Raw genomic sequence first — 21,804 nt, 5'->3', positions numbered from 1 at the left:
CAAAAAAGTGTTGATTACCTCACCTTCATTAAGATGAATGAGGCATGGATCCCGAAGGGACTGACAGTAGGGGATATGTTTAACTAACAAAAGGCCTGATGACATGCCTTGGCCTCAAAATGGTCCCCACGCTGCTGTATTTAATGTCTGCATACCGGATGACTTTCGTGAATTCTCCGCCACCAACTAGGGTTCAAGCCGCAATGTTTTAGTCATCTTTCTGTGTTGAAAACATCAATTTTTCTGGCCGCTGCTACAACAGCGGCTGCAACAATAACATTATTTTTCAGGCACGTATACATGCCTCATTTTTATGGCCTCTGGTGCTGCACTGTGGCTGCAAAAACAAAACAAAAAAAAAAGGCACATACAAGTGTCAATTCCCCTTTCGTGATCGTTACCTTGTTGTGGTGAAGGGGCTTGCGTATCACAATGGAGCGATCATCACCTCTGAGTGTGTTGGCAATGTTGCCACACCCCAGATGATAAGGCTGTTGCTTCATTATGATCAGACCAAAAGCGATCGGCTGGATGTTTTTTCATAGAAAAAAACGTAATTTTTTTTATTTTATTTTTTTAAGTGTTATGGGTGGGTTTTTAATACATAAAATAAAAAAATCATAATAAAGTCTCTTAACCCCTTAAGGACACATGACGTATCGGTACGGCATGTTTCCCGAGTCCTTAAGGACACATGACGTACCGGTACGTCATGTGTTGTTCCGATCACTGCCGTGCGGCCGGCTGTGATCGGAACAAGGTGCCTGCTCAAATCATTGAGCAGGCACCTCGGCTAAATGCGCGGGGGGGTCCCGTGACCCCCCCATGTCCGCGCTCGCAACAAACCGCAGGTCAATTCAGACCTGCGGTTTGTTGCGCTTTCTGCAGTTTCTGATCGCTGCGGTCCCTGACCGCGGCGATCAGAAACTTTAGTGTGGCAAAAATATATATTTATCACCCCCCCCCTGCACCTCTGAATGATTTTAGCCCGGTGGGAGGTGCAGGGGGGGTGTTGCGGGCGGTGGGGGCGGTGCGGGAGGCGGGCGGTGCGGCAGGCGGGATCGCGATCCCCCGCCCGCCTCCTATTGCGTAATCGTTGGTGTACAGTGGGTATACCAGGGTGCCAGCACATTGCTGGCACCCTGGTATAAACGGCTGACATCGGTGATGCGATGTCAGCCGTTTAACCCTTTCCATACAGCGGTCCGTACGGACCGCTGTATGGAAAAAGTTAACAGTAAGAGGGAGCTCCCTCCCTCTCCGATCGGGGGGCTGCAGTGCCTTTGCAGCCCCCCGATGGAGAGGGAGAGAGCCCCCAGACAGCCCCCCCAGAGCCCCGTCCTTACCCTTCCCCGTCTGCGCAGTTCTGACCATAACTGAGCAGACGGGGAAGGTTCCCATGGCAACAGGACGCCTCTCAGGCGTCCTGCTGTCCATGGTGCTGAACAGATCTGTGCTGAAAGCATAGATCTGTTCAGTGTAAGTAAAATATAGTACAGTGCAATATATATTGTACTGTACTGTATTATACAGACATCAGACCCACTGGATCTTCAAGAACCAAGTGGGTCTGGGTCAAAAAAAAAGTGAAAAAAAGGTAAAAATCAAAAAACACATTTATCACTGATTAAAAATTTAAAAAATAAAATTCCCTACACATGTTTGGTATCGCCGCGTCCGTAACGACCTGATCTATAAAACAGTCATGTTACTTTACCCGAACGGTGAACGCCATAAAAATAAAAAATAAAAAACTATGATGAAATTGAAATTTTGTCCACCTTACTTCCCAAAAAAAGGTAATAAAAGTGATCAAAAAAGTCGCATGTACGCCAAAATTGTAACAATCAAACCGTCATCTCATCCCGCAAAAAATGAGACCCTACTTAAGATAATCGCCCAAAAACTGAAAAAACTATGGCTCTTAGACTATGGAAACACTAAAACATCATTTTTTTTGTTTCAAAAATGAAATCATTGTGTAAAACTTACATAAATAAAAAAAGTATACATATTAGGTATCGCCGCGTCCGTATCGACCGGCTCTATAAAAATATCACATGACCTAACCCCTCAGGTGACCACCGTAAAAAAATAAAAATAAAAACGGTGTAAAAAAAGCCATTTTTTGTCATCTTACGTCACAAAAAGTGTAATAGCAAGCGATCAAAAAGTCATATGCACCCCAAAATAGTGCCAATCAAACCGTCATCTCATCCCGCAAAAAATGAGACCCTACTTAAGATAATCACCCAAAAACTGAAAAAACAATGGCTCTTAGACTATGGAGACACTAAAACATTTTTTTGTTTTAAAAATGAAATCATTGTGTAAAACGTACATAAATAAAAAAAATTGTATACATATTAGGTATCGCCGCGTCCGTGACAACCTGCTCTATAAAATTACCACATGATCTAACCTGTCAGATGAATGTTGTAAATAAAAAAATAAAAAACGCTGCCAAAAAAGCTATTTCTTGTTACCTTGCCGCACAAAAAGTGTAATATAGAGCAACCAAAAATCATATGTACCCTAAACTAGTACCAACAAAACTGCCACCCTATCCCGTAGTTTCTAAAATGGGGTCACTTTTTTGGAGTTTCTACTCTAGGGGTGCATCAGGGGGGCTTCAAATGGGACATGGTGTAAAAAAAAACAGTCCAGCAAAACCTGCCTTCCAAAAACCGTATGGCATTCCTTTCCTTCTGCGCCCTGCCGTGTGCCCGTACAGCGGTTTACGACCACATATGGGGTGTTTCTGTAAACTACAGAATCAGGGCCATAAATAATGAGTTTTGTTTTGCTGTTAACCCTTGCTTTGTAACTGGAAAAAAAAAATTAAAATGGAAAATCTGCCAAAAAAGTGAAATTTTGAAATTGTATCTCTATTTTCCATTAAATCTTGTGCAACACCTAAAGGGTTAACAAAGTTTGTAAAATCCGTTTTGAATACCTTGAGGGGTGTAGTTTCTTAGATGGGGTCACTTTTATGGAGTTTATAATCTGGGGGTGCATCAGGGGGGCTTCAAATGGGACTTGGTGTCAAAAAACCGGTCCATAAAAATCAGCCCTCCAAAAAACAAACGGCGCACCTTTCCCTCTACGCCCCGCTGTGTGGCCGTACAGTAGTTTACGGCCACATATGGGGTGTTTCTGTAAACAGCAGAGTCAGGGCAATAAAGATACAGTCTTGTTTGGCTGTTAACCCTTGCTTTGTTAGTGGAAAAAATGGGTTAAAATGGAAAATTAGGCAAAAAAATGAAATTCTCAAATTTCATCGCCATTTGCCAATAACTCTTGTGCAACACCTAAAGGGTTAACGACGTATGTAAAATCAGTTTTGAATACCTTGAGGGGTGTAGTTTCTTAGATGGGGTCACTTTTAGGGAGTTTCTCCTCTAGGGGTGCATCAGGGGGCTTCAAATGGGACATGGTGTAAATAAACCAGTCCATAAAAATCAGCCTTCCAAAAACCAAACAGCGCACCTTTCACTCTACGCCCCGCTGTGTGGCCGTACAGTAGTTTACGGCCACATATTGGGTGTTTCTGTAAACGGCAGAGTCAGGGCAATAAAGATACCGTCTTGTTTGGCTGTTAACCCTTGCTTTGTTAGTGGAAAAAATGGGTTAAAATGAAAAATTAGACAAAAAAATTAAATTCTCAAATTTCCTCCCCATTTGCCAATAACTCTTGTGCAACACCTAAAGGGTTAACAATGTATTCAAAATCAGTTTTGAATACCTTGAGGGGTGTAGTTTCTTAGATGGGGTCATTTTTGGGTGGTTTCTATTATGTAAGCCTCGCAAAGTGACTTGAGACCTGAACTGGTCCCTAAAAATTGAGTTTTTGTAAATTTCTGAAAAATTTCAAGATTTGCTTCTAAACTTCTAAGCCTTATAACATCCCCAAAAAATAAAATATCATTCCCAAAATAATTCAAACATGAAGTAGACATATGGGGAATGTAAAGTCATCCAAATTTTTGGGGGTATTACTATGTATTACAGAAGTAGAGAAACTGGAACTTTGAAATTTGCAAATTTTTCCAAATTTTTGTTAAATTTGGTATTTTTTGGTTCAAAAAAAATAATTTTTTTGACTTTATTTTACCAGTGTCATGAAGTACAATATGTGACGAAAAAACAATCTCAGAATGGCCTGGATAAGTCAAAGCGTTTTAAAGTTATCAGCACTTAAAGTGACTCTGGTCAGATTTGCAAAAAATGGCCTGGTCCTTAAGGTGAAATAGGGCTGTGTCCTTAAGGGGTTAATAGTTTATTAGAAATAATGCAGACAATTAAAAAAATCCCCATCAATTCCAATACAAAGCAGGTACAAAGCTCAGAACTAAATTATTCCAGGATGTCGTAATGGTTCGTTATTCGACAATGGTTAATCAATTCAACACATGTCCCCGGATAGGGGACGTAACAGGGATTAAACTGATAGGAATAGTACTAGTTAAGACACCACTCGTATAGGGTGTCACAGCACATTGCTCCGTGCACGCGCAGTGCCCCAACTTGGGAGTAAGAGGACCGACCAAGCTGCTTTTTCCATCTCCCGGTCGCTAAAATCAATTCAGTTTGGTGTATCAGAGTTTGGTCTGTCACTGTGAAGGCAGTCGAAGGTACCTGGCCTAAAAAATTTTTTCACAAAAGGCAATCCCACCCTGATATGGGACGTAACAGGGATTAAACTGATGAGAATAGTACTACAGAAAATAGCACTCATATCGGGTGTGACAGTAAATTGCACGGCGCAGACGCAGTGACCGTGGCGTGGATTCAAACAAAGGGGAGGGAGCCAGTGTTTTTTTAACCATCTCCCTGTTCGGAAAATCCATTTAATAAATGGACCCCAGATTGGGGACATAAAAGTGATCTAACTGATGAGAAGAGAGAACTATAGAAAATAGCACTCATATCGGGTGGGACAGTAAATTGCACGGCACAGACGCAGTGACCGTGGATTCAAACAAAGGGGAGGGAGCCAGCGTTTTTTTAACCATCTCCCCGTTCAAAAAATCTATTCAATTCACCTTTCTGGGACCCTTGGTGTTGTACGTGGCTGGGTCGAGGAAGGAACCTTCAATGACATCAACAGGACATGGCTAGCTTGGTATCCAACCTTGTGCAAATGCGAAGTTTGCGGTTGGGCAAATGGACTGTTTGCGGTGCATTAAAAGGGAAGTTTGGTCTGTCAATGTCTGTGAAGCGGGCTAACCCTTACACTACCTGATCGATACAACATCATACCTGATCGTATACACACACTGGATGTTTTAAACCACGTTGTTCAAAAAAAAAAATTGGATTGTTAGGTGATTTATGCCCTTTATGGATTAAAATCCAACTCTGCGTCAACTATGTAATTTTCCATGGGAGTTTTGCCATGGATCCCCCTCCGGCATGCCACAGTCCAGGTGTTAGTCCCCTTGAAACAACTTTTCCATCACTATTGTGGCCAGAAAGAGTCCCTGTGGGTTTAAAAATTTGCCTGCCTATAGAAGTCAATGGCGGTTCGCCCGTTCGCGAACATTTGTAGAAATTCACGTTCGCCGTTCGCGAAAGGAAAATTTTATGTTCGCGACATCTTTAATAGGGACCCGGCCTGGTGGTAGGTGAGGGCCCTGGGTGTTGTAGGTTTAGTGTGCCGGTGGCAAGATCCCTTATAGTTTGTGACTCCAGTTCCGGTAACGGTGGCACACTGATTTATTGTAGGAATAATTGAGGTACACACAGTTGTAGTCAACCAGAACTCCATTTTATTGAACAGTTCAACTATATGCAGGCTTCAGTTAGTTCCATATGCAGGTTCTTGATAACAGGCAGGCTTCACATAAATGGCAGGCAAAGTCTTTACAAGATACTCAGAGGGAATAACACTCACAGATCAGGCTGTACTTTCTTCAGATCCTGTCTGGCTTTCTCCAAGACCCGTATGCCCTATAGCTGGCTTTATCCTTGGGTAGGGAAACCTTCCTCTGGTATAAATCCTCTTGCTGTAAATATCCTTCTGCCCTTCAACCTTCTACTTGGCTGGATAAACTTGGCTCTGCTCTGTACTTTACAAAATGCTAGATATCTTCAGGAGGCAACTTCTTCTCCTGGACTAACTTCTGAGCTTCACTTGCTCAGCACTTCAGGTAGGCTAGACTGCACTACTCAGCCTCCTGGACTAGACTGGACTGACCCTTTCCTGTCTGGGCCTAAATATATGTACTAGGGGGTTCCCTAACTCCCTCTACAGCTTGGGAGGAGAAACTACACCCCTAACAGGCCTGCTACACAGGAAATAACATGACAATATACATTATAATGCAATACAAAATATAATAGCAATTTCCCATTGGAGGGGTGGGACAACATGACCCAATTTACCCTTAGTAGTGCCCACCTTTACGTAGTGGGACACTACACTTTTTCCTTCAGTGGAACAATGGAGCTTCAGGAAGTGCAGGGGTGTCAAACGGCCGCTGGCTATGTCCAGATGTTGCAGAGAGCATTCCTCATGAATAAGGGCCATCGTCTGTGTGGTAACGACTGGGTTTCTCAACAGGACAATGCTACAGTACACAATGCCCGCAGGACTTCTTCCAGGAGAATAACATCACTCTTTTGGCCCATCCTGGTGTTCCCCTAATCTAAATCCAATTGAGAACCTTTGAGGATGGATGGCAAGGAAAGTTTACAAAAATGGACAACAGTTCCAGACAGTAGAAGACAACCCCTTTCGTGCGGCCGTCTTCACCACTTGGAGAAATGTTCCCACTCACCTCATGGAAACGCTTGCATCAAGCATGCCGAAACGAATTTTTGAAGTGATAAACAATAACGGCGTAGCTACTCATAACTGAGTTCATGTTTGGAAGTTGAATTTCTGTTTTGGGGCGGTTTCATTTTTTCTTTTTTAGAGGTGTGATCCTAAACTTTTGATCAGCTAAAAAACTGTCAGTTTCAGTTTATTCGTTGTTTTCATTAAATTGAATGCTCAAAAAATGTTTTGTCTCACTCCCATTTCTTCTTGTTGCATGTTGAAGCTCTACTTGGAACCTTGTTAAGATCCAGCCATGCTAAATATCATTTTTTGCAATTTTTCAAGTGGTCTTAAACTTTTGATAAGGGCTGTAGTTCTACTTTAAGTCCATTCTCTAGCACTCAAATACTGAGTTACTTTATATTGAGCAATCCAATAAGGGTGTCTCCCTCGTCACAGGCAAACTCTCTGCTACATTATTTGATGTAGGATGCTCTCCTGAAGTATTCAGGTTCACTATATCCCAGAAGGCATTTAGTGAAAAAGGATAATTCTGCGCACTAATCATCCAGTTGTGTCAAGCTACGTTTAAGTTCCTTCTGGTCACTGGTGCTTATGAAGTCCCTTGGCTAGACTTAGCTCTAATCTTCACTAGACTTGCGTTATATTCGTTCATTGACTCACTTGTCTGTGCTGGGCTGCTGTGACTACTTGGTCTGTCCTCTCCAGGCTTGATCAGGGCTCAGAGGAAAGAAAGGCAGCTACATCTTGGACTGAGCCTGCTCTGCTCCACCATACACTTGCTTCCTTCTCCTCTCTGTTTCCTTTCTATACACTGAACTTGAACTTTATTAACAAACCCCAAGCTATATATAATATGTGGCGCCAGCACCACCTAGGGGTGAATAGTATAATGACAATGTCAGCCTGATATTAGGAAATACAATATATTTTATATGACAGCAGCAAAAGTTTAAAGTGCCCACATATAACACTTAGTGGGACACTGCATATATTCTGCATTTTTCACACAGCTCTGATTGGGCTTCAGTGAAAAACTGATTGCATCCGGAAGCAATACATTTTTCACTGATGACTGCTAGATGTAGATTGATATTCATTTTTTTTCACACGCATGAGAAACACATCCAAAACTGATTGCATCTACACAGAAAAAAACGCAATTGCAGACAAAACTGACTGAACTTGCCTACAAAACCATCCGTTTTTTCCTGAACAGACCCTGAGAAAGCCATAACGCTCGCGTGAAAGAGGCCTAAGGCCTCTTTCACACGGGCGTCATGTTTTTTGCCCGGATAAGAGGCGGGTGCGTTGGGGGAAAATGCGCAATTTTTCCGCGCGAGTGCAAAACATTGTCATGCGTTTTGCACTCGCGTGAGAAAAATTGCGCATGTTTGGTACCCAAACCCAAACTTCTTCACAGAAGTTCGGGCTTGGGATTGATGTTCTGAAGATTGTATTATTTTCCCTTATAACATGGTTATAAGGGAAAATAATAGCATTCTGACTACAGAATGCATAGTATAATAGTGCTGGAAGGGTTAAAAAAATAAAAAAGTTAACTCACCTTATCCTTTTGTTCGCGTAGTTCGTTCCCGGTCTGTTCTTTGCTAGCTGTGGGCTTGGGCTAAAGGACCTTTGATGACGTCAGATCACATGCTCCAATCACATGGTCCATTACCATGGTGATGGAGCATGTGATCTGACGTCATCAAAGGTCCTTTAGCCCAAGCCCACAGCTAGCAAAGAACAGACCGGGAACGAACTACGCGAACAAGAGGATAAGGTGAGTTAACTTTTTTTTATTTTTTTAACCCTTCCAGCACTATTATACTATGCATTCTGTAGTCAGAATGCTATTATTTTCCCTTATAACCATGTTATAAGGGAAAATAATACAGTGAATAGACTGTCACCTAGAACCCATGCGTGAAAATCGCACCGCATACGCACTTGCTTGTGGATGCTTGCGATTTTCACGCAACCCCATTCACTTCTATGGGGCCTGCGTTGCGTGGATTATCGCACCGCAACGCACAAAGAGGAGCATGCTGCGATTTTCACGCAACGCATAAGTGATGCGTGAAAATCACCGCTCATGTGAACAGCCCCATAGAAATGAATGGGTCAGGATTCAGTGCGGGTGCAATGCGTTCAACTCACGCATCGCACCCGCGCGGAATACTCGCTCGTGTGAAAGGGGCCTAAAGGGGCTGTCTCACTTCAGCAAATGGCGTTTCTCATGTAGAAAAAGTTAATACCAGACACTTACTAATGTATTGTGGTTGTCCATATTCCTTCCTTTCTGGGCTTCATTAATTTTTTTTTTTTATTGGATTATATGCTGCTCTTTTCCAGGGGTTACGACCCCCACTGCTGTGCCTATGTGTGCTCCCACTGTCCTGGCCACTGGAGAGGCCGGAGCCTTTTCCTAAGGTGTGCAAGAATGGCCTGGTTGTAACCCCTGGATATGAGCAGTGTAATAATGTGATGGAAAAATCACAACACATTAGTAAAAGACAACCCCTTTAATTGACACAGTGAGACCTGCTGTTTGAGAGAATGGAGACCTGGCCTGAGGCTACGTTCACACAACAGTGAAACATGGACGTGTGATGGACATTTTTGTTTAATGGCTGGAACACATAATGGTAGTCTATGGGGTTATTCACACTGCAGTTTTTTTATGGCCAGTTAATAACGGAAATCAAATAATAGAACATATTCTGTCTTGTGCATTTTCATGGACTGACATCCCCCATACAATGGAAATTTTTTATTTATTTCTTATAAACTTCATGAATAAAAATAAAATCTCACATTTCAGATACAAAGTACATATATTCCATAGCCTTCCTCCTCTACCCCCCCCCCCTCTTCCCCCTCCATCAGCCCCACCACCCCATGTGAGGAGCATGATGTGAGCTGTCAGCCATTTTGGGTGCAACCTGACCTCTAGTCCTCTGTAAGAAACTGTGAGCTGCTTTTCTCCTGTACAAGTGCATTTGACCACCACATGCAAGAAAAACTACCATGCGTATATTTCTCTACTGCAGGCTGTAACCATGACACTAATGACAATAAACACTAAGTGTGCCTCTTTGTGAGAAAATAAATATTTAATGATTGCACCAAAAAATCTGAAGAATTCCTGTGGGGTCTAATACTAACCTTTTTCATATGATTTAAAACATTAGATGTGCAGAGTACCCCACGATCATTTATCAGTTGCAATCCAGAAAAAAATGAAAGTATTAGGCCTCTTTCACACGGGCGTCTTATTTTTGGCCCGGATAAGAGGCGGGTGCGTTGCGGGAAAATGCACGATTTTTCCGCGCGAGTGCAAAACATTGTAATGCATTTTGCACTCGCGTGAGAAAAATCGTGCATGTTTGGTACCCAAACCCGAACTTCTTCACAGAAGTTCGGGCTTGGGATTGATGTTCTGAAGATTGTATTATTTTCCCTTATAACATGGTTATAAGGGAAAATAATAGCATTCTGACTACAGAATGCATAGTACAATAGTGCTGGAGGGGTTAAAAAAAATAAAAAAGTTAACTCACCTTCTCCTCTTGATCGCGTAGTTCCCGGTCTCTTTACTTCTTGAATGAACTGTGGGCTGAATGACCTGTGGTGACATCAGATCACATGCTCCAATCACATGGTCCATCACCGTGGTGATGGAGCATGTGATCTGACGTCACCACAGGTCCTTTAGCCCACAGCTCATCATTCAAGAAGTAAAGAGACCGGGAACTACGCGATCAAGAGGAGAAGGTGAGTTAACTTTTTTATTTTTTTTAACCCCTCCAGCACTATTATACTATGCATTCTGTATTCAGAAAGCTATTATTTTCCCTTATAACCATGTTATAAGGGAAAATAATACAGTGAATAGACTGTCACCTAGCAACCATGCGTGAAAATCGCACCGCATCCGCACTTGCTTGCGGATGCTATGCGATTTTCACGCACCCCATTCACTTCTATGGAGCCTGCGTCGCGTGAAAATCGCACAATATAGAGCATGCTGCGATTTTCACTCAACGCATAAGTGATGCGTGAAAATCAACGCTCATGTGCACAGCCCCATAGAAATGAATGGGTCCGGATTCAGTGCGGGTGCAATACGTTCACCGCACGCATCGCACCCGCACGGAAAACTCGCCTGTGTGAAAGGGGCCTTAAGAGAATGAGTTAAACTGATTGCATTGCTTGCATACAATAGCATCCATAAAAAAATATCCTACCACTGACACTATCTGGAGGAGATAGTACTTAAAATAGGGGCAACAAGTAGGCAGGTGATCAAGGCCGATGATTTTGTCTGTTCAAGGAGAAGCAAGGAGGTGTGCACATGCCATGACTGTATTGGAACTGGATTTCACCCCTTTGTGGGAATGCTTAAACAGCTAGGACCTATGGTCAAGAAGGGTGTCCTCCACAGAGGGCCTGGTGCATCCTGGTAGAAATTTGCGTAATGACCCTCAGAAAATTCACATGGTAGAGAGTGGCTGCTTGGCAACTCATGGTGGTAAGAAATAAAAATTTGGTCCAATGTGTGCACAGACCTTCTGAGAGGGGTAGTAGTACTCATAGGTCATGGTGGCAGTCCTACCTGGGTTTTAGAATAGATAGTGCCTCTTTACTGAATAGATGATTAGGGTTGTAGTAAAAGTAGTAGCAAAATAAGTATTTTTCAAAGAAACAGCTTCCACAATGATAGAGATAGTAGTACTTCTACTCTATCTCTCTCTATATATAGATTGTTTTTCTAAGCAACCATAGCCATGCGGTTAGGTTCTACTTCTTAACTCCAACTGCAGTTCCCAAACTGATGGTTGCAGATGAATACATGAATGTCCAGTCCGTATCAAAGTGTGGCAGGTTTTTGAGCATTATTGCCCCCCACAGCAGGAAGATCCCTTGCCATAAAAAATCTTACTTTACCTTACTGGTAATATCTCTCATGGCCTTGTGGGTTCTAAACATTCTCAAGATGTCTGATCTTTTTTTCGAGGTACTTTAGTTTTAGGGCTATTCTGTGGTAAATTGAAGCTTCAGTGATAGCAGTTCTGTGGAACTTGAGGCCTTGTCTGCAGATCTTGTATTGCACACATCTGTTTGCAAGCTCTTCCCAGACTAGACTACACTAACTAACCAAACAGGGGGGCAGACCTGGGTCCATCACCCTGATAACCTGAATGATAGATAAAGGTTTAATATAACATAGAAAAACAAGTATTTAAAAGGTTTTTCCAAGAGTTTTTTTTGTTACTGTTGACCTATCCTCTGTATAGGTCATCAGTATCTGATCAGTCGGTGTCTGACACCAGGGAATCCCGCCAATCAGCAGTTTGAAAAGGCTACGGCGCTCGCAGTAGTGTCACGGCCTTCTCTCTGCTCACCAAGCACAGCGCCATACATTGTATAGTGGCTGTGCTTGGTATTGCCCTAGAATTAACCACTACCTGACCGCCTAACGCAGGATTGCATCCTGCGAGCGGCCTGGTTATTCCTCCTGGACGCGCCGGAGCGTCATCTCGCAAGACGCGAGATTTCCTGCGAACGCGCACTCACAGGAGCGCATGTTCACAGGATCTGAAACTAAACTAGTTGATCTACAGCCTGCCAGCGGCGATCATTTAACCCTTGAAAGGTATATCAGACGCTGTTTTGTTAACAGCGTCTGATATACCTGCTACCTGGTCCTCTGGTGGTCCCTTTTGCTTGGATCGACCACCAGAGGACACAGGCAGCTCTGTAATAAGTAGCACCAAGCACCACACTACACTACACCCCCCGTCACTTATTAACCCCTGATCACCCCCCTGTCATTGATCACCCCCCTGTAAGCAGGGCCGGACTGGCCTACCGGGATACCGGGAAATTTCCCGGTAGGCCGCCGGCCCTGGGGCCGCTTTAAGATGTGCCTGCAGTTTTTCTCTGGCCGGCGTGCCGAATCCGAAAGCTCTGATGTGGTGGACGGTAGGTGGAGCTGAGCAGGCCGGCCTCCGTGGGAGCGGCACTGCTCCCTCCGACCACCTGGTGTCGCTGTGAGCGGCAGCCCGTGATCCTCCTGGCCCGGCCTGGCTGTCCTGTGTGTGGCCGCCCCTCTCTTACTGCAAGTGGCCTCAGGCTCCCGCCGCCTCACCTCCAGATTCAATACACCGGGCCCAGGCCGCAGACCGGAAGCAGAGCCCGACCCCTGCATATGCCGCCGTCATGACCGATGCCCTGAGAGGACTTGAGGAGCCTCAAATACTGGGGGTAAGAAGGGGCCAGGCTGTGCCCACATGTGACTGTGCAGGCTGTCAGGGTTATGTAGTGTATATTATTTACATACAGTCTTATAAATTATAAGACTGTATGTACACTAATATACACTACATAACACTGACAGCCTGCACAGTCACATGTGGGCACAGCCCTGGCTTCCAATACATATCACAGAGAGCTATACTGTGCAGTATAGCTTATAATGCACAGTATAGCTCTCTGTGACATGTATTGGATGCCAGGGCTGTGCCCACATGTGACTGTGCAGGCTGTCAGTGTTATGTAGTGTATACTATTAGTTTACATACAGTCTCTAGTTTACAGGAATCTCCAGGAGTGACATCGGCTGGGCAGATCCGCTTCTAGGATCTGGGCACCATGGACATTCTGTAGCCCTCACATGCTTCTTTATGCGTCATAGCAAGGAGATTGGGGCAATTGACAGCAGGGCTCTGGCTGGAGGTAGCACTTTGTGAAAGGTTGTCACACAGGTTGTCAGGGGCTGGGAGTGGAGAACATCTTGGTGTGTAACCCGGTGTCACTGTGCTGTACAAAGGATCTGCTGGGCATGGTGCCTCCACAGAGGGCAGGGAATCAGATTGACTGAGGAGGGCTTGTACTTTGGAGAAGAATATGTGGCTTCATGTGACAGAGGAATGGCACAGAAGATTGTGTGGGAGGATGAGGATACGTCGTGTCTCCCGGAGATCTGCCCCTGACATCTCCAAGTGACAGACCCTGCTGGACCCCCCAGGCACCCTGCACACATTATAAATGCACAGTATAGCTTTCCCTGATATGTATTGAATGCCAGGGCCATGCCCACATGTGGCGAGTGGCGGTGCATTATACACAGCAGCACGGTGTCCGGTACTCACAAAGATGTGGTAGACAAATGCCCAGCCCTGGGGTCTCTCCAGCACGTTGCACAGGTAGTTATGCAGCCTCCGGTACTTCACGTTCCTCCGGCAGCTCTGGCTGCTGTTGTACGATAGCGGCTTCCCCAATAAGCTCATGCAAGCTCCCTGCTTCCCTCGGTGGCTCTCCTGCAAGCCCCCTCCCGGTCCCACACCACTGCCCCTGCCAGTGTCACTGGTGCCCAGGAGAAGCAGCCCGTCCCCTCTACTGGAGTTTAACAGCACCCTGTTGCCCCGACCCGACTCCACATCTTTCATGCCGTAGTAACGGTCCCTACTGATGCCTTTACCTCCAGAGCTGCTTTTTATCCAGAGCACAGAGCCTCCCACATCACCTCCACTATGGTTGCAGGACATGGCATCACCGGTGTGGGCACAGAGGGCTCCGGGTGCATGCACAGAGCAGACCTGGGGACAGGGTGGCAGCGCTTCCTGGCTTCAGACTGTCAGATCTGATCACAAGTTGGCACCAGCCATACATACAGGAAGGCTCTGTGTGCAGGGTGCCAGGGGGGTCCAGCAGTGTCTGTCACTTGGAGATGTCAGGGGCAGAGCTCCGGGAGACACGACGTATCCTCATCCACACAATCTTCTGTGCCATTCCTCTGTCACATGAAGCCACATATTCTTCTCCAAAGTACAAGCCCTCCTCAGTCAATCTGATTCCCTGCCCTCTGTGGAGGCACCATGCCCAGCAGATCCTTTGTACAGCACAGTGACACCAGGTTACACACCAAGATGTTCTCCACTCCCAGCCCCTGACAACCTGTGTGACAACCTTTCACAAAGTGCTACCTCCAGCCGGAGCCCTGCTGTCAACTGCCCCAATCTCCTTGCTGTGATACATAAAGAAGCATGTGAGGGCTACAGAATGTCCATGGTGCCCAGATCCTAGAAGCGGATCTGCCCAGCCGATGCCACTCCTGGAGAGTCCCTTGCTGCTCTCTGTACAGGAGGGGACAGTGATCACACAGCTCTCTGCATCCAGCAGGCTGCTCAGCCTCCACACAGGCAGCTCCCAGCAGTCTACTGTGCCTTCCTACATAGAAGCCTGGAGGTCACTTCCAGGCAGCTGAAACTCCATGCATGAAGGTCAGAGTGGCTGTAAGAAGCTTGGAGCCCACCACCTCCAGGCAGCTGCACTTCAACAACTTTTCCAGGAGAACCCAGCAACTCTGTGACAGCAGGAAGGGGTTGCCAGTCACTCACTTGTCCCTGTGCAGCCTGCAGCTCCAGTCCTTCTCCTGGTGCTGCTGCTGCTGACATACATTCAAGGGGGACAGAAGACGGGTGTCAAACACAAGGCCCGCGAGCATAATCCGGCCCGCCAGACCTCGTCATGAGGCCCGCGTAGCCGCCGCCAGCCTTCACCTTTTATTATCACTTCCTGCAGGCGGCCCCTGCAGGAAGTGATAATAAATCACATAAGGAGCGCTGTGTATTACCGGTACTTACAACTACAAGCACTCGCCGAGAGGAGGGAGGAGGCAGGCTGGGAGGATGGGCGCTGGCAGTGTGAGTCATACGTCACGCGCCTGCGCCGCCCACTTTATGAATGAAGCAGGCGGCGTGGGCGCATGACATATGACTCACGCTGCCAGCGCCTGTCCTCCCGGCCTGCCTCCTCTCGGCGAGCGCTTGTAGTTGTAAGTATCGGTAACACACAGCGCTCCTTATGCGATTATATACAAACGGTAACCATTAACTATTAGAGATATGATTATACATTGAGCGGGGCCCGTGTAGTAGAATAGTCACTGCACGGGCCCCGCTGTCATTATAAAAGCAGATGCCGGCCCCTATCCCGTGTATTGAGGGTCATTCACTACAGGGACACTTATGGAGGGGATCTGTGGATGACACATAGCATAAGATGCTATATATGTGTCATCCACAGATCCCCCCCATAACTGTCATACACAGATCCCCCATAAGAGCCACCCACAGATCCCCCATAAGTGTCACCCACAGATCCCCCATAAGTCCGATACAACTGGCCCTTTGAGGGTGACCAAACTGCTGATGCGGCCCCCGATGAATTTGAGTTTGACACCCCTGCCTTAGGGTGTCTACTTTCCGAAATTGGGTCATTTGTGGGGTGTTTCTACTGTCTGGGCATTGTAGAACCTCAGGAAACATGACAGGTGCTCAGAAGGTCAAAGTGCGTAAATTCACATTTTTGCACCATAGTTTGTAAATGCTATAACTTTTACCCAAACCAATAAATATACACTTTTTGCATTTTTTTTTTATCAAAGACATGTAGAACAATACATTTAGAGAATTTTTTTTTATAGAAATGTAGTTTTAATTGATTAATTTTGATTAATATAAAAAAAAACTAAAAATGTCAGCAGCAATGAAATACCACCAAATGAAAGCTCTATTAGTGAGAAGAAAAGGAGGTAAAATTCATTTGGGTGGTAAGTTGTATGACCGAGCAATAAACGGTAAAAGTAGTGTAGTGCAGAATTGTAAAAAGTGGTCTGGTCATCAAGGGGGTTTAAGCTAGGGGAGCTGAGCTGGTTAAGGAATAAAATAACAACTGGGTGTGGTCATTCTCCTTGTCAAAATGGTGTGCCCTTACACAGTCTGGTAATATAAAAACTGATTGGATGGATAGTATCCGACTGTGGAGGGACCCCCCCCCCCCCCCACACACACACACACACACACACTGGTAACACCCCAGTTGTTATTTTTTTTTCATAAATATATTGGGGGAATGGCAGAGGATATGCACAATTTAGAGTTGTGAGAAAAGATGCTTCAGAATTTTAGTATTTGCTAAAAAAAAAAAGACAAGTCAGAAGCACGGACAGGTCCTCTTTAAAGAATACACTATAAACTCAAATTTGTATGAAAACCAGTCTTTAAACTACACAATAATACAGCTCTTTCTTTTCTTTACAGCTGTTTGTATCTAAAAAGGACAGCAAAGCTGAAGGTAAGTGGATTACCTCTATAGTATACATTGTATATACTGATATCAGCACCACAGTTCCACATCAAAAAATTATGTTATCGCAAATGCACGATTGCACGATCGAAGGGTGTATTAAAAAAACATTTCATTTCGTACCCAAAAACAATGAATACAGTAATTTAAAGGCTATGGGCCAAAAGTAGCCGCTTCCCCTGCTTCACTTATAGCTACTCCCCTGGTTGATTTGATTGCTCAGCACCACAGTACCAGGTGCACGCAGCGTATATTCTTAAAGCTGATTACCGTGAGCACATATAGAGGGAAATTCATTTGTAGCAACTTTTGCAGTTGGTATTTTCCGCTGCCCTCGCTAATTATACAAAAAAGGGTGCCATTGGCCCCAGCTCATTCATTATTATTTATGCCAGATGCTGACAGAAGTAATGACTGAAATCTACAGTAACTTCGAGCCAGAGAACTTTTGGAGGAATCATGTAATTTATGACGAGGCATGCGCTTTGTAATAAAATACATGGCTCCTCTGGCAGCGCAGGCCCTATCAACACTGGTGTGGTAGATGCCGGTCTTGATAAATCAGGGCCACAGTTTCCAGACCAGTGGTCACTCAGTGTGCTTCAGATAACATGGCACATTGTGCCTTAGGCCCCTTTCACAAGGGCGAGTTTTCCGAGCGGGTGCAATGCGTGAGGTGAACGCATTGCACCCGCACTGAATCTGGACCCATTCATTTCTATGGGGCTGTGCACATGAGGGGTGATTTTCACACATCACTTGTGCATTGCGTGAAAATTGCAGCAGGTTCTATATTGTGTGTTTTCCACGCAACGCAGGCCCCATCAAAGTGAATAGGGCTGCATGAAAATCTCAAGCATCCGCAATCAAGTGCAGATGCATGCGATTTTCACGCAGGGTTGCTAGGAGACGATCAGGATGGGGACCCGATCATTATTATTTTCCCTTATAACATGGTTATAAGGGAAAATAATAGTATTCTTAATACAGAATGCATAGTACAATAGGGCTGGAAGGGTTAAAAATAATAATAATAATTTAACTCGCCTTAATCCACTTGTTTGCACAGCCCGTCTTCTCTTCTGTTTTCATCTTTGCTGTGCACAAGAAAAGGACCTGTGGTGACCTCACTACACTCATCACATGGTCCGTCACATGATCCATCACCATGGTAAAAGATCATGTGATGGACCATGTGATGAGCGCAGTGACATCATCAAAGATCCTGTTCCTCAAAGAAGAAGACGAGAGAACTGGGCTGCGCGAACAAGTGGATTAAGTGAGTTAAATTATTATTATTTTTTTTTAACCCCTCCAGTCCTATTGTAGTAAGCATTCTGTATTAAGAATGCTATTATTTTCCCTTATAACCATGTTATAAGGGAAAATAATGCAATCTACACAACACCTAACCCAAACCCGAACTTCTGTGAAGTTTAATTTTCCACGAAAATACTAAATTATCATAACCAAGAATTAGTTCAGGTTCGTGTGAGAGCTGCACGTATTTTTCATTAATTGGTTTCGTTTTTTGACACTTTTTATTGTCTGTACAATAGTTTAATAATTGTCAGGGCTTTTTATAAAATATATAATTGTTTTCTTATTACTTTTGACTTAGTTTTGCTTTGTGTGTGTGTTTTAGAGATACCACAATGTGCAAATCTACTTATTCATGCAGTTTCATGAGTTTGAAAACCCCAGTGATTTAATGGTATTAGGATGTCAAGGTTATTGATACATCATGATTGATGAGGCTTGTCATTAATGGACTTGGGAAGGTCAGCACAGTTATGAAGAGCTAATTGAAGTGGTGTGATGTGAGAGACGTCAACACTTCAACCTCAGGTCACCTCTCACCAGTCATGGGTGTCTGGACAGAGCATGTGATAGCCTTTCAGAGACTACTTTCAATATGATTTAGCCTACAGAAAAGATACATTTCAGTTTCTGTTGTCATTATGATTGAAGCATAATCTGTCATGGAGATGCAAGCTAATGTAGACATGATAGGTAGGTATACAGTGCATGTCTATATGTCTGAAGCACTTTGCTTTATGTAAATGACAGCACTACTACAAAGGTGAAGCTCCTTAGATACACAAGTTTAATATTCTTACTATATGACTGTTTAGTACTTAGTGCCCAGGAGTGTATTATTCTGTAGTATTCACATGGCCACTCCACAGACAGTACTATTACCCATAGAACTTCTATGTATAAGGGCTCAAGCAAAAGGCACAAAGTATGAGAGCTGTATGTGGAGCCTGTACAACAGTGCACTCACCCTGCATGGCTCCATTAGTAGGTGCCCATACAGCCAGGGGAGGACTGACAATATACTCTACATGGAAATTTCCTAGTGGGCTGATGCCCAGGGGGCACCCAAGCCCTCCCCACTATAAGTTTTTTCCAGGGCCACTTTAAGTTCTCAGTCAGCCCCTGTGTACAGCCTCCATGCAATGATGTACAGACTGCATTTAGTGAGATATTCTTCCGTAGAAGCAATATAAAGTCAGATGGAACATGCCCTGTATGCCGCCATACGAAATTGGTGGTATGTGGAGGTATAGTAGAGGGCTCATGCACCTCTATGGCAGCACTATTACAGCTCTCAAAACTGTGCAATCTGATCCTGCAGCCATGCCTTACCCCTTCTCCTACTGCCTGTCAGGGCGCCTGCTCATGTACACTGTACGTTTTTCTTAGGGCTGTATTAGACCTGCAGATTATCAGGAAGGAAGTGTTCCTTCCCCGCAATCGCCTGATCGTCATTGGAGGAGACTGCTGCTATTACATGCAGCAATATCCTCCACAGTATAAGGAGGAACAATCGCTAATACCGTTGCTCATACCTATACAGAATTATTATTTGCCTGCAGCAGAGCGTGATTAGACAGCATGGTCTGCCGCCGGCAAACAACAATTTTTTAGCCTACTTAAAAATTGTCATTTCCCAATGAATGAGTTTGCTCATACTCTGGTAATCGGCACTTTTACACAAGCAGATCATTGCTAAGGAGCGTTCCTATGAACTGGCGGACCCTCTGCAGGTCTAATACAGCCCTTAGGTGTGGAAACTGACCTGCTGTATGGATTTTGAAATCCGCAGTATGTCATTTGTTGTTGCAGGGTTTTTTGTGTGCAGTTTTCACCTGTTTCATTGGAAAGATGAGATCCGCAGAATATCATCATCAAATCCGCACCACAAACCACATAATAACAGCAACAAATAGTGCGGATTTATGTGCATTGGACTTTTGCGTGTGTCCTGTTACAGATGATCTGGCAGTTTATTGGGCACGAGGCAGGCACTTTAGGAGGGCTGCATTTCCATGCAATAATCACCTCCGCTGTATGGGGACACATTATCCCCATAGAAAATCATTCTTCCAATGCAGCAGACCATTTAGACCCCACGATCTCCTGCACATGAAGAATGATTTTCAGTCCATGTAAAAGGACCTTTAGTTATGTACCTATAATACTGGCTGACCTGTTAATGGGCATTAGGCAGCTGAAGGCATCTGTATTGGTCCCATGTTCATATGTGTCCACGTTACTCTAGGAGCAATGGGGTGTTGCTGTTGCTTGTAGAGACTCCGCTTTCTCTGCAACTGTCGCACCCTCTGTACTTTGATTGATAGGGCCAGGCGTGATGACATTTGCACTGCCTGGACCTATCAATCAAAGTGGAGAGGGTGTGGCAGCCTCTAGGTGTAACAGCAACACCCCCATTGCTCCTGGAGCCTCATTTACATGTATTCAAACATACTTTTTCCCAGCAATACGGGCACACATGAACATGATGCCTTCAGCTGCCAAGGCAGTTTCATAGATACAAATCTTCTGACAGATGCCCTAAGCGATTCCTGATAGCTTCTTGTAGGTTCACTACACAGCACACACTACATAGTAGACATACTTTGATGTATGTCAGACAGCCTGTCTCATGACTAGATCTACCTAGCAGGATCGTATTACCTCTTGTCTTTGTCCGTGATTATGAACATTTTTAGTTAATGATAAAAAACCAGCTGTTACACCACATAGACAAATACTGAAGAGCTCGCCGTAAACAGACCAGTATGACTGAATGTGCTGTATAGCAGACGTGTGACTCTTCAGAGGAGCTGGGAAGAGGGGGTAATGGATGCTCTTTGAGGTGTGTCGGTCATATGATGTAAGAAGTACACATCGATGAGTGCTGTATATGATATTGGATATTGTTAGTGCAGCTAAATATGCAGTGCCTTAATTATTTTCATTGACAACCGTGATTATTCTGTGTAATCTATATATGTCCCCTAAAAAGCAGGAAACTACCGGCTTTGGCCCCAAGCACACGGCCGTTGTTTTTGTCCGAATCCGGACCCATTCACTTCAATGGGGCTGTCCGTGTGCTGTCCGCATCCATTGCTCCGTTCCGTGGCTCCGCAAAAAAAATATAATATATCCTATTCTTGTCCGTGCTTTTCGGAAAAAGCACGGACGCCATCCGTGTTTTGCGGTCGTGTGCATGCGGCCATAGAAACATCTTGTCCTCTTCTGCCCTGCAACTACAATTTCTATACAACTATTGCAATGGCCATCACTCCAGCATCCACAGTGATTGTCCAAATGTAAAAAAATGGGTAAAAGAAGGAAAGGTGTTAAACTGACAAAAGAATGCATACTCACTGGTTAAAACCCCCTCCTTTCCAGTGCAACTGGGTGGGCTTTGTTTACATGACATATAATTGTTACAGCCAGTCTCAGGTCTAAGGGGTCTACCGTATACTGCTGAGGACAGTGATTGGCTGCAGTGGTCATATGTGGTATTCACATGTAGTGGATGTCCAGCATCTACAAGATAACTGCCG

The 21,804-nt window shown here is 44.6% G+C and overlaps 1 protein-coding gene across 1 annotated transcript in view; it reads left to right on the top strand.

Annotated features, from left to right (window-relative positions):
• STARD8 (StAR related lipid transfer domain containing 8) overlaps nt 1-21,804 on the top strand; it is a 226,777-nt gene that overhangs the window by 20,867 nt on the left and 184,106 nt on the right. Inside the window, exon 2 of the mRNA XM_044305494.1 lies at nt 16,897-16,930. Within this exon, the coding sequence (XP_044161429.1) occupies nt 16,897-16,930 (34 nt within the window). The remainder of the gene's footprint in view (nt 1-16,896; nt 16,931-21,804) is intronic.

The sequence above is a fragment of the Bufo gargarizans genome, chromosome 9 (assembly GCF_014858855.1).
Source record: "Bufo gargarizans isolate SCDJY-AF-19 chromosome 9, ASM1485885v1, whole genome shotgun sequence".
Classification (NCBI taxonomy): Eukaryota; Metazoa; Chordata; class Amphibia; order Anura; family Bufonidae; genus Bufo; species Bufo gargarizans.
The sequence above is the reverse complement of the archived record's forward strand: the minus strand, read 5'-3'. Positions and strand labels throughout refer to the sequence as shown.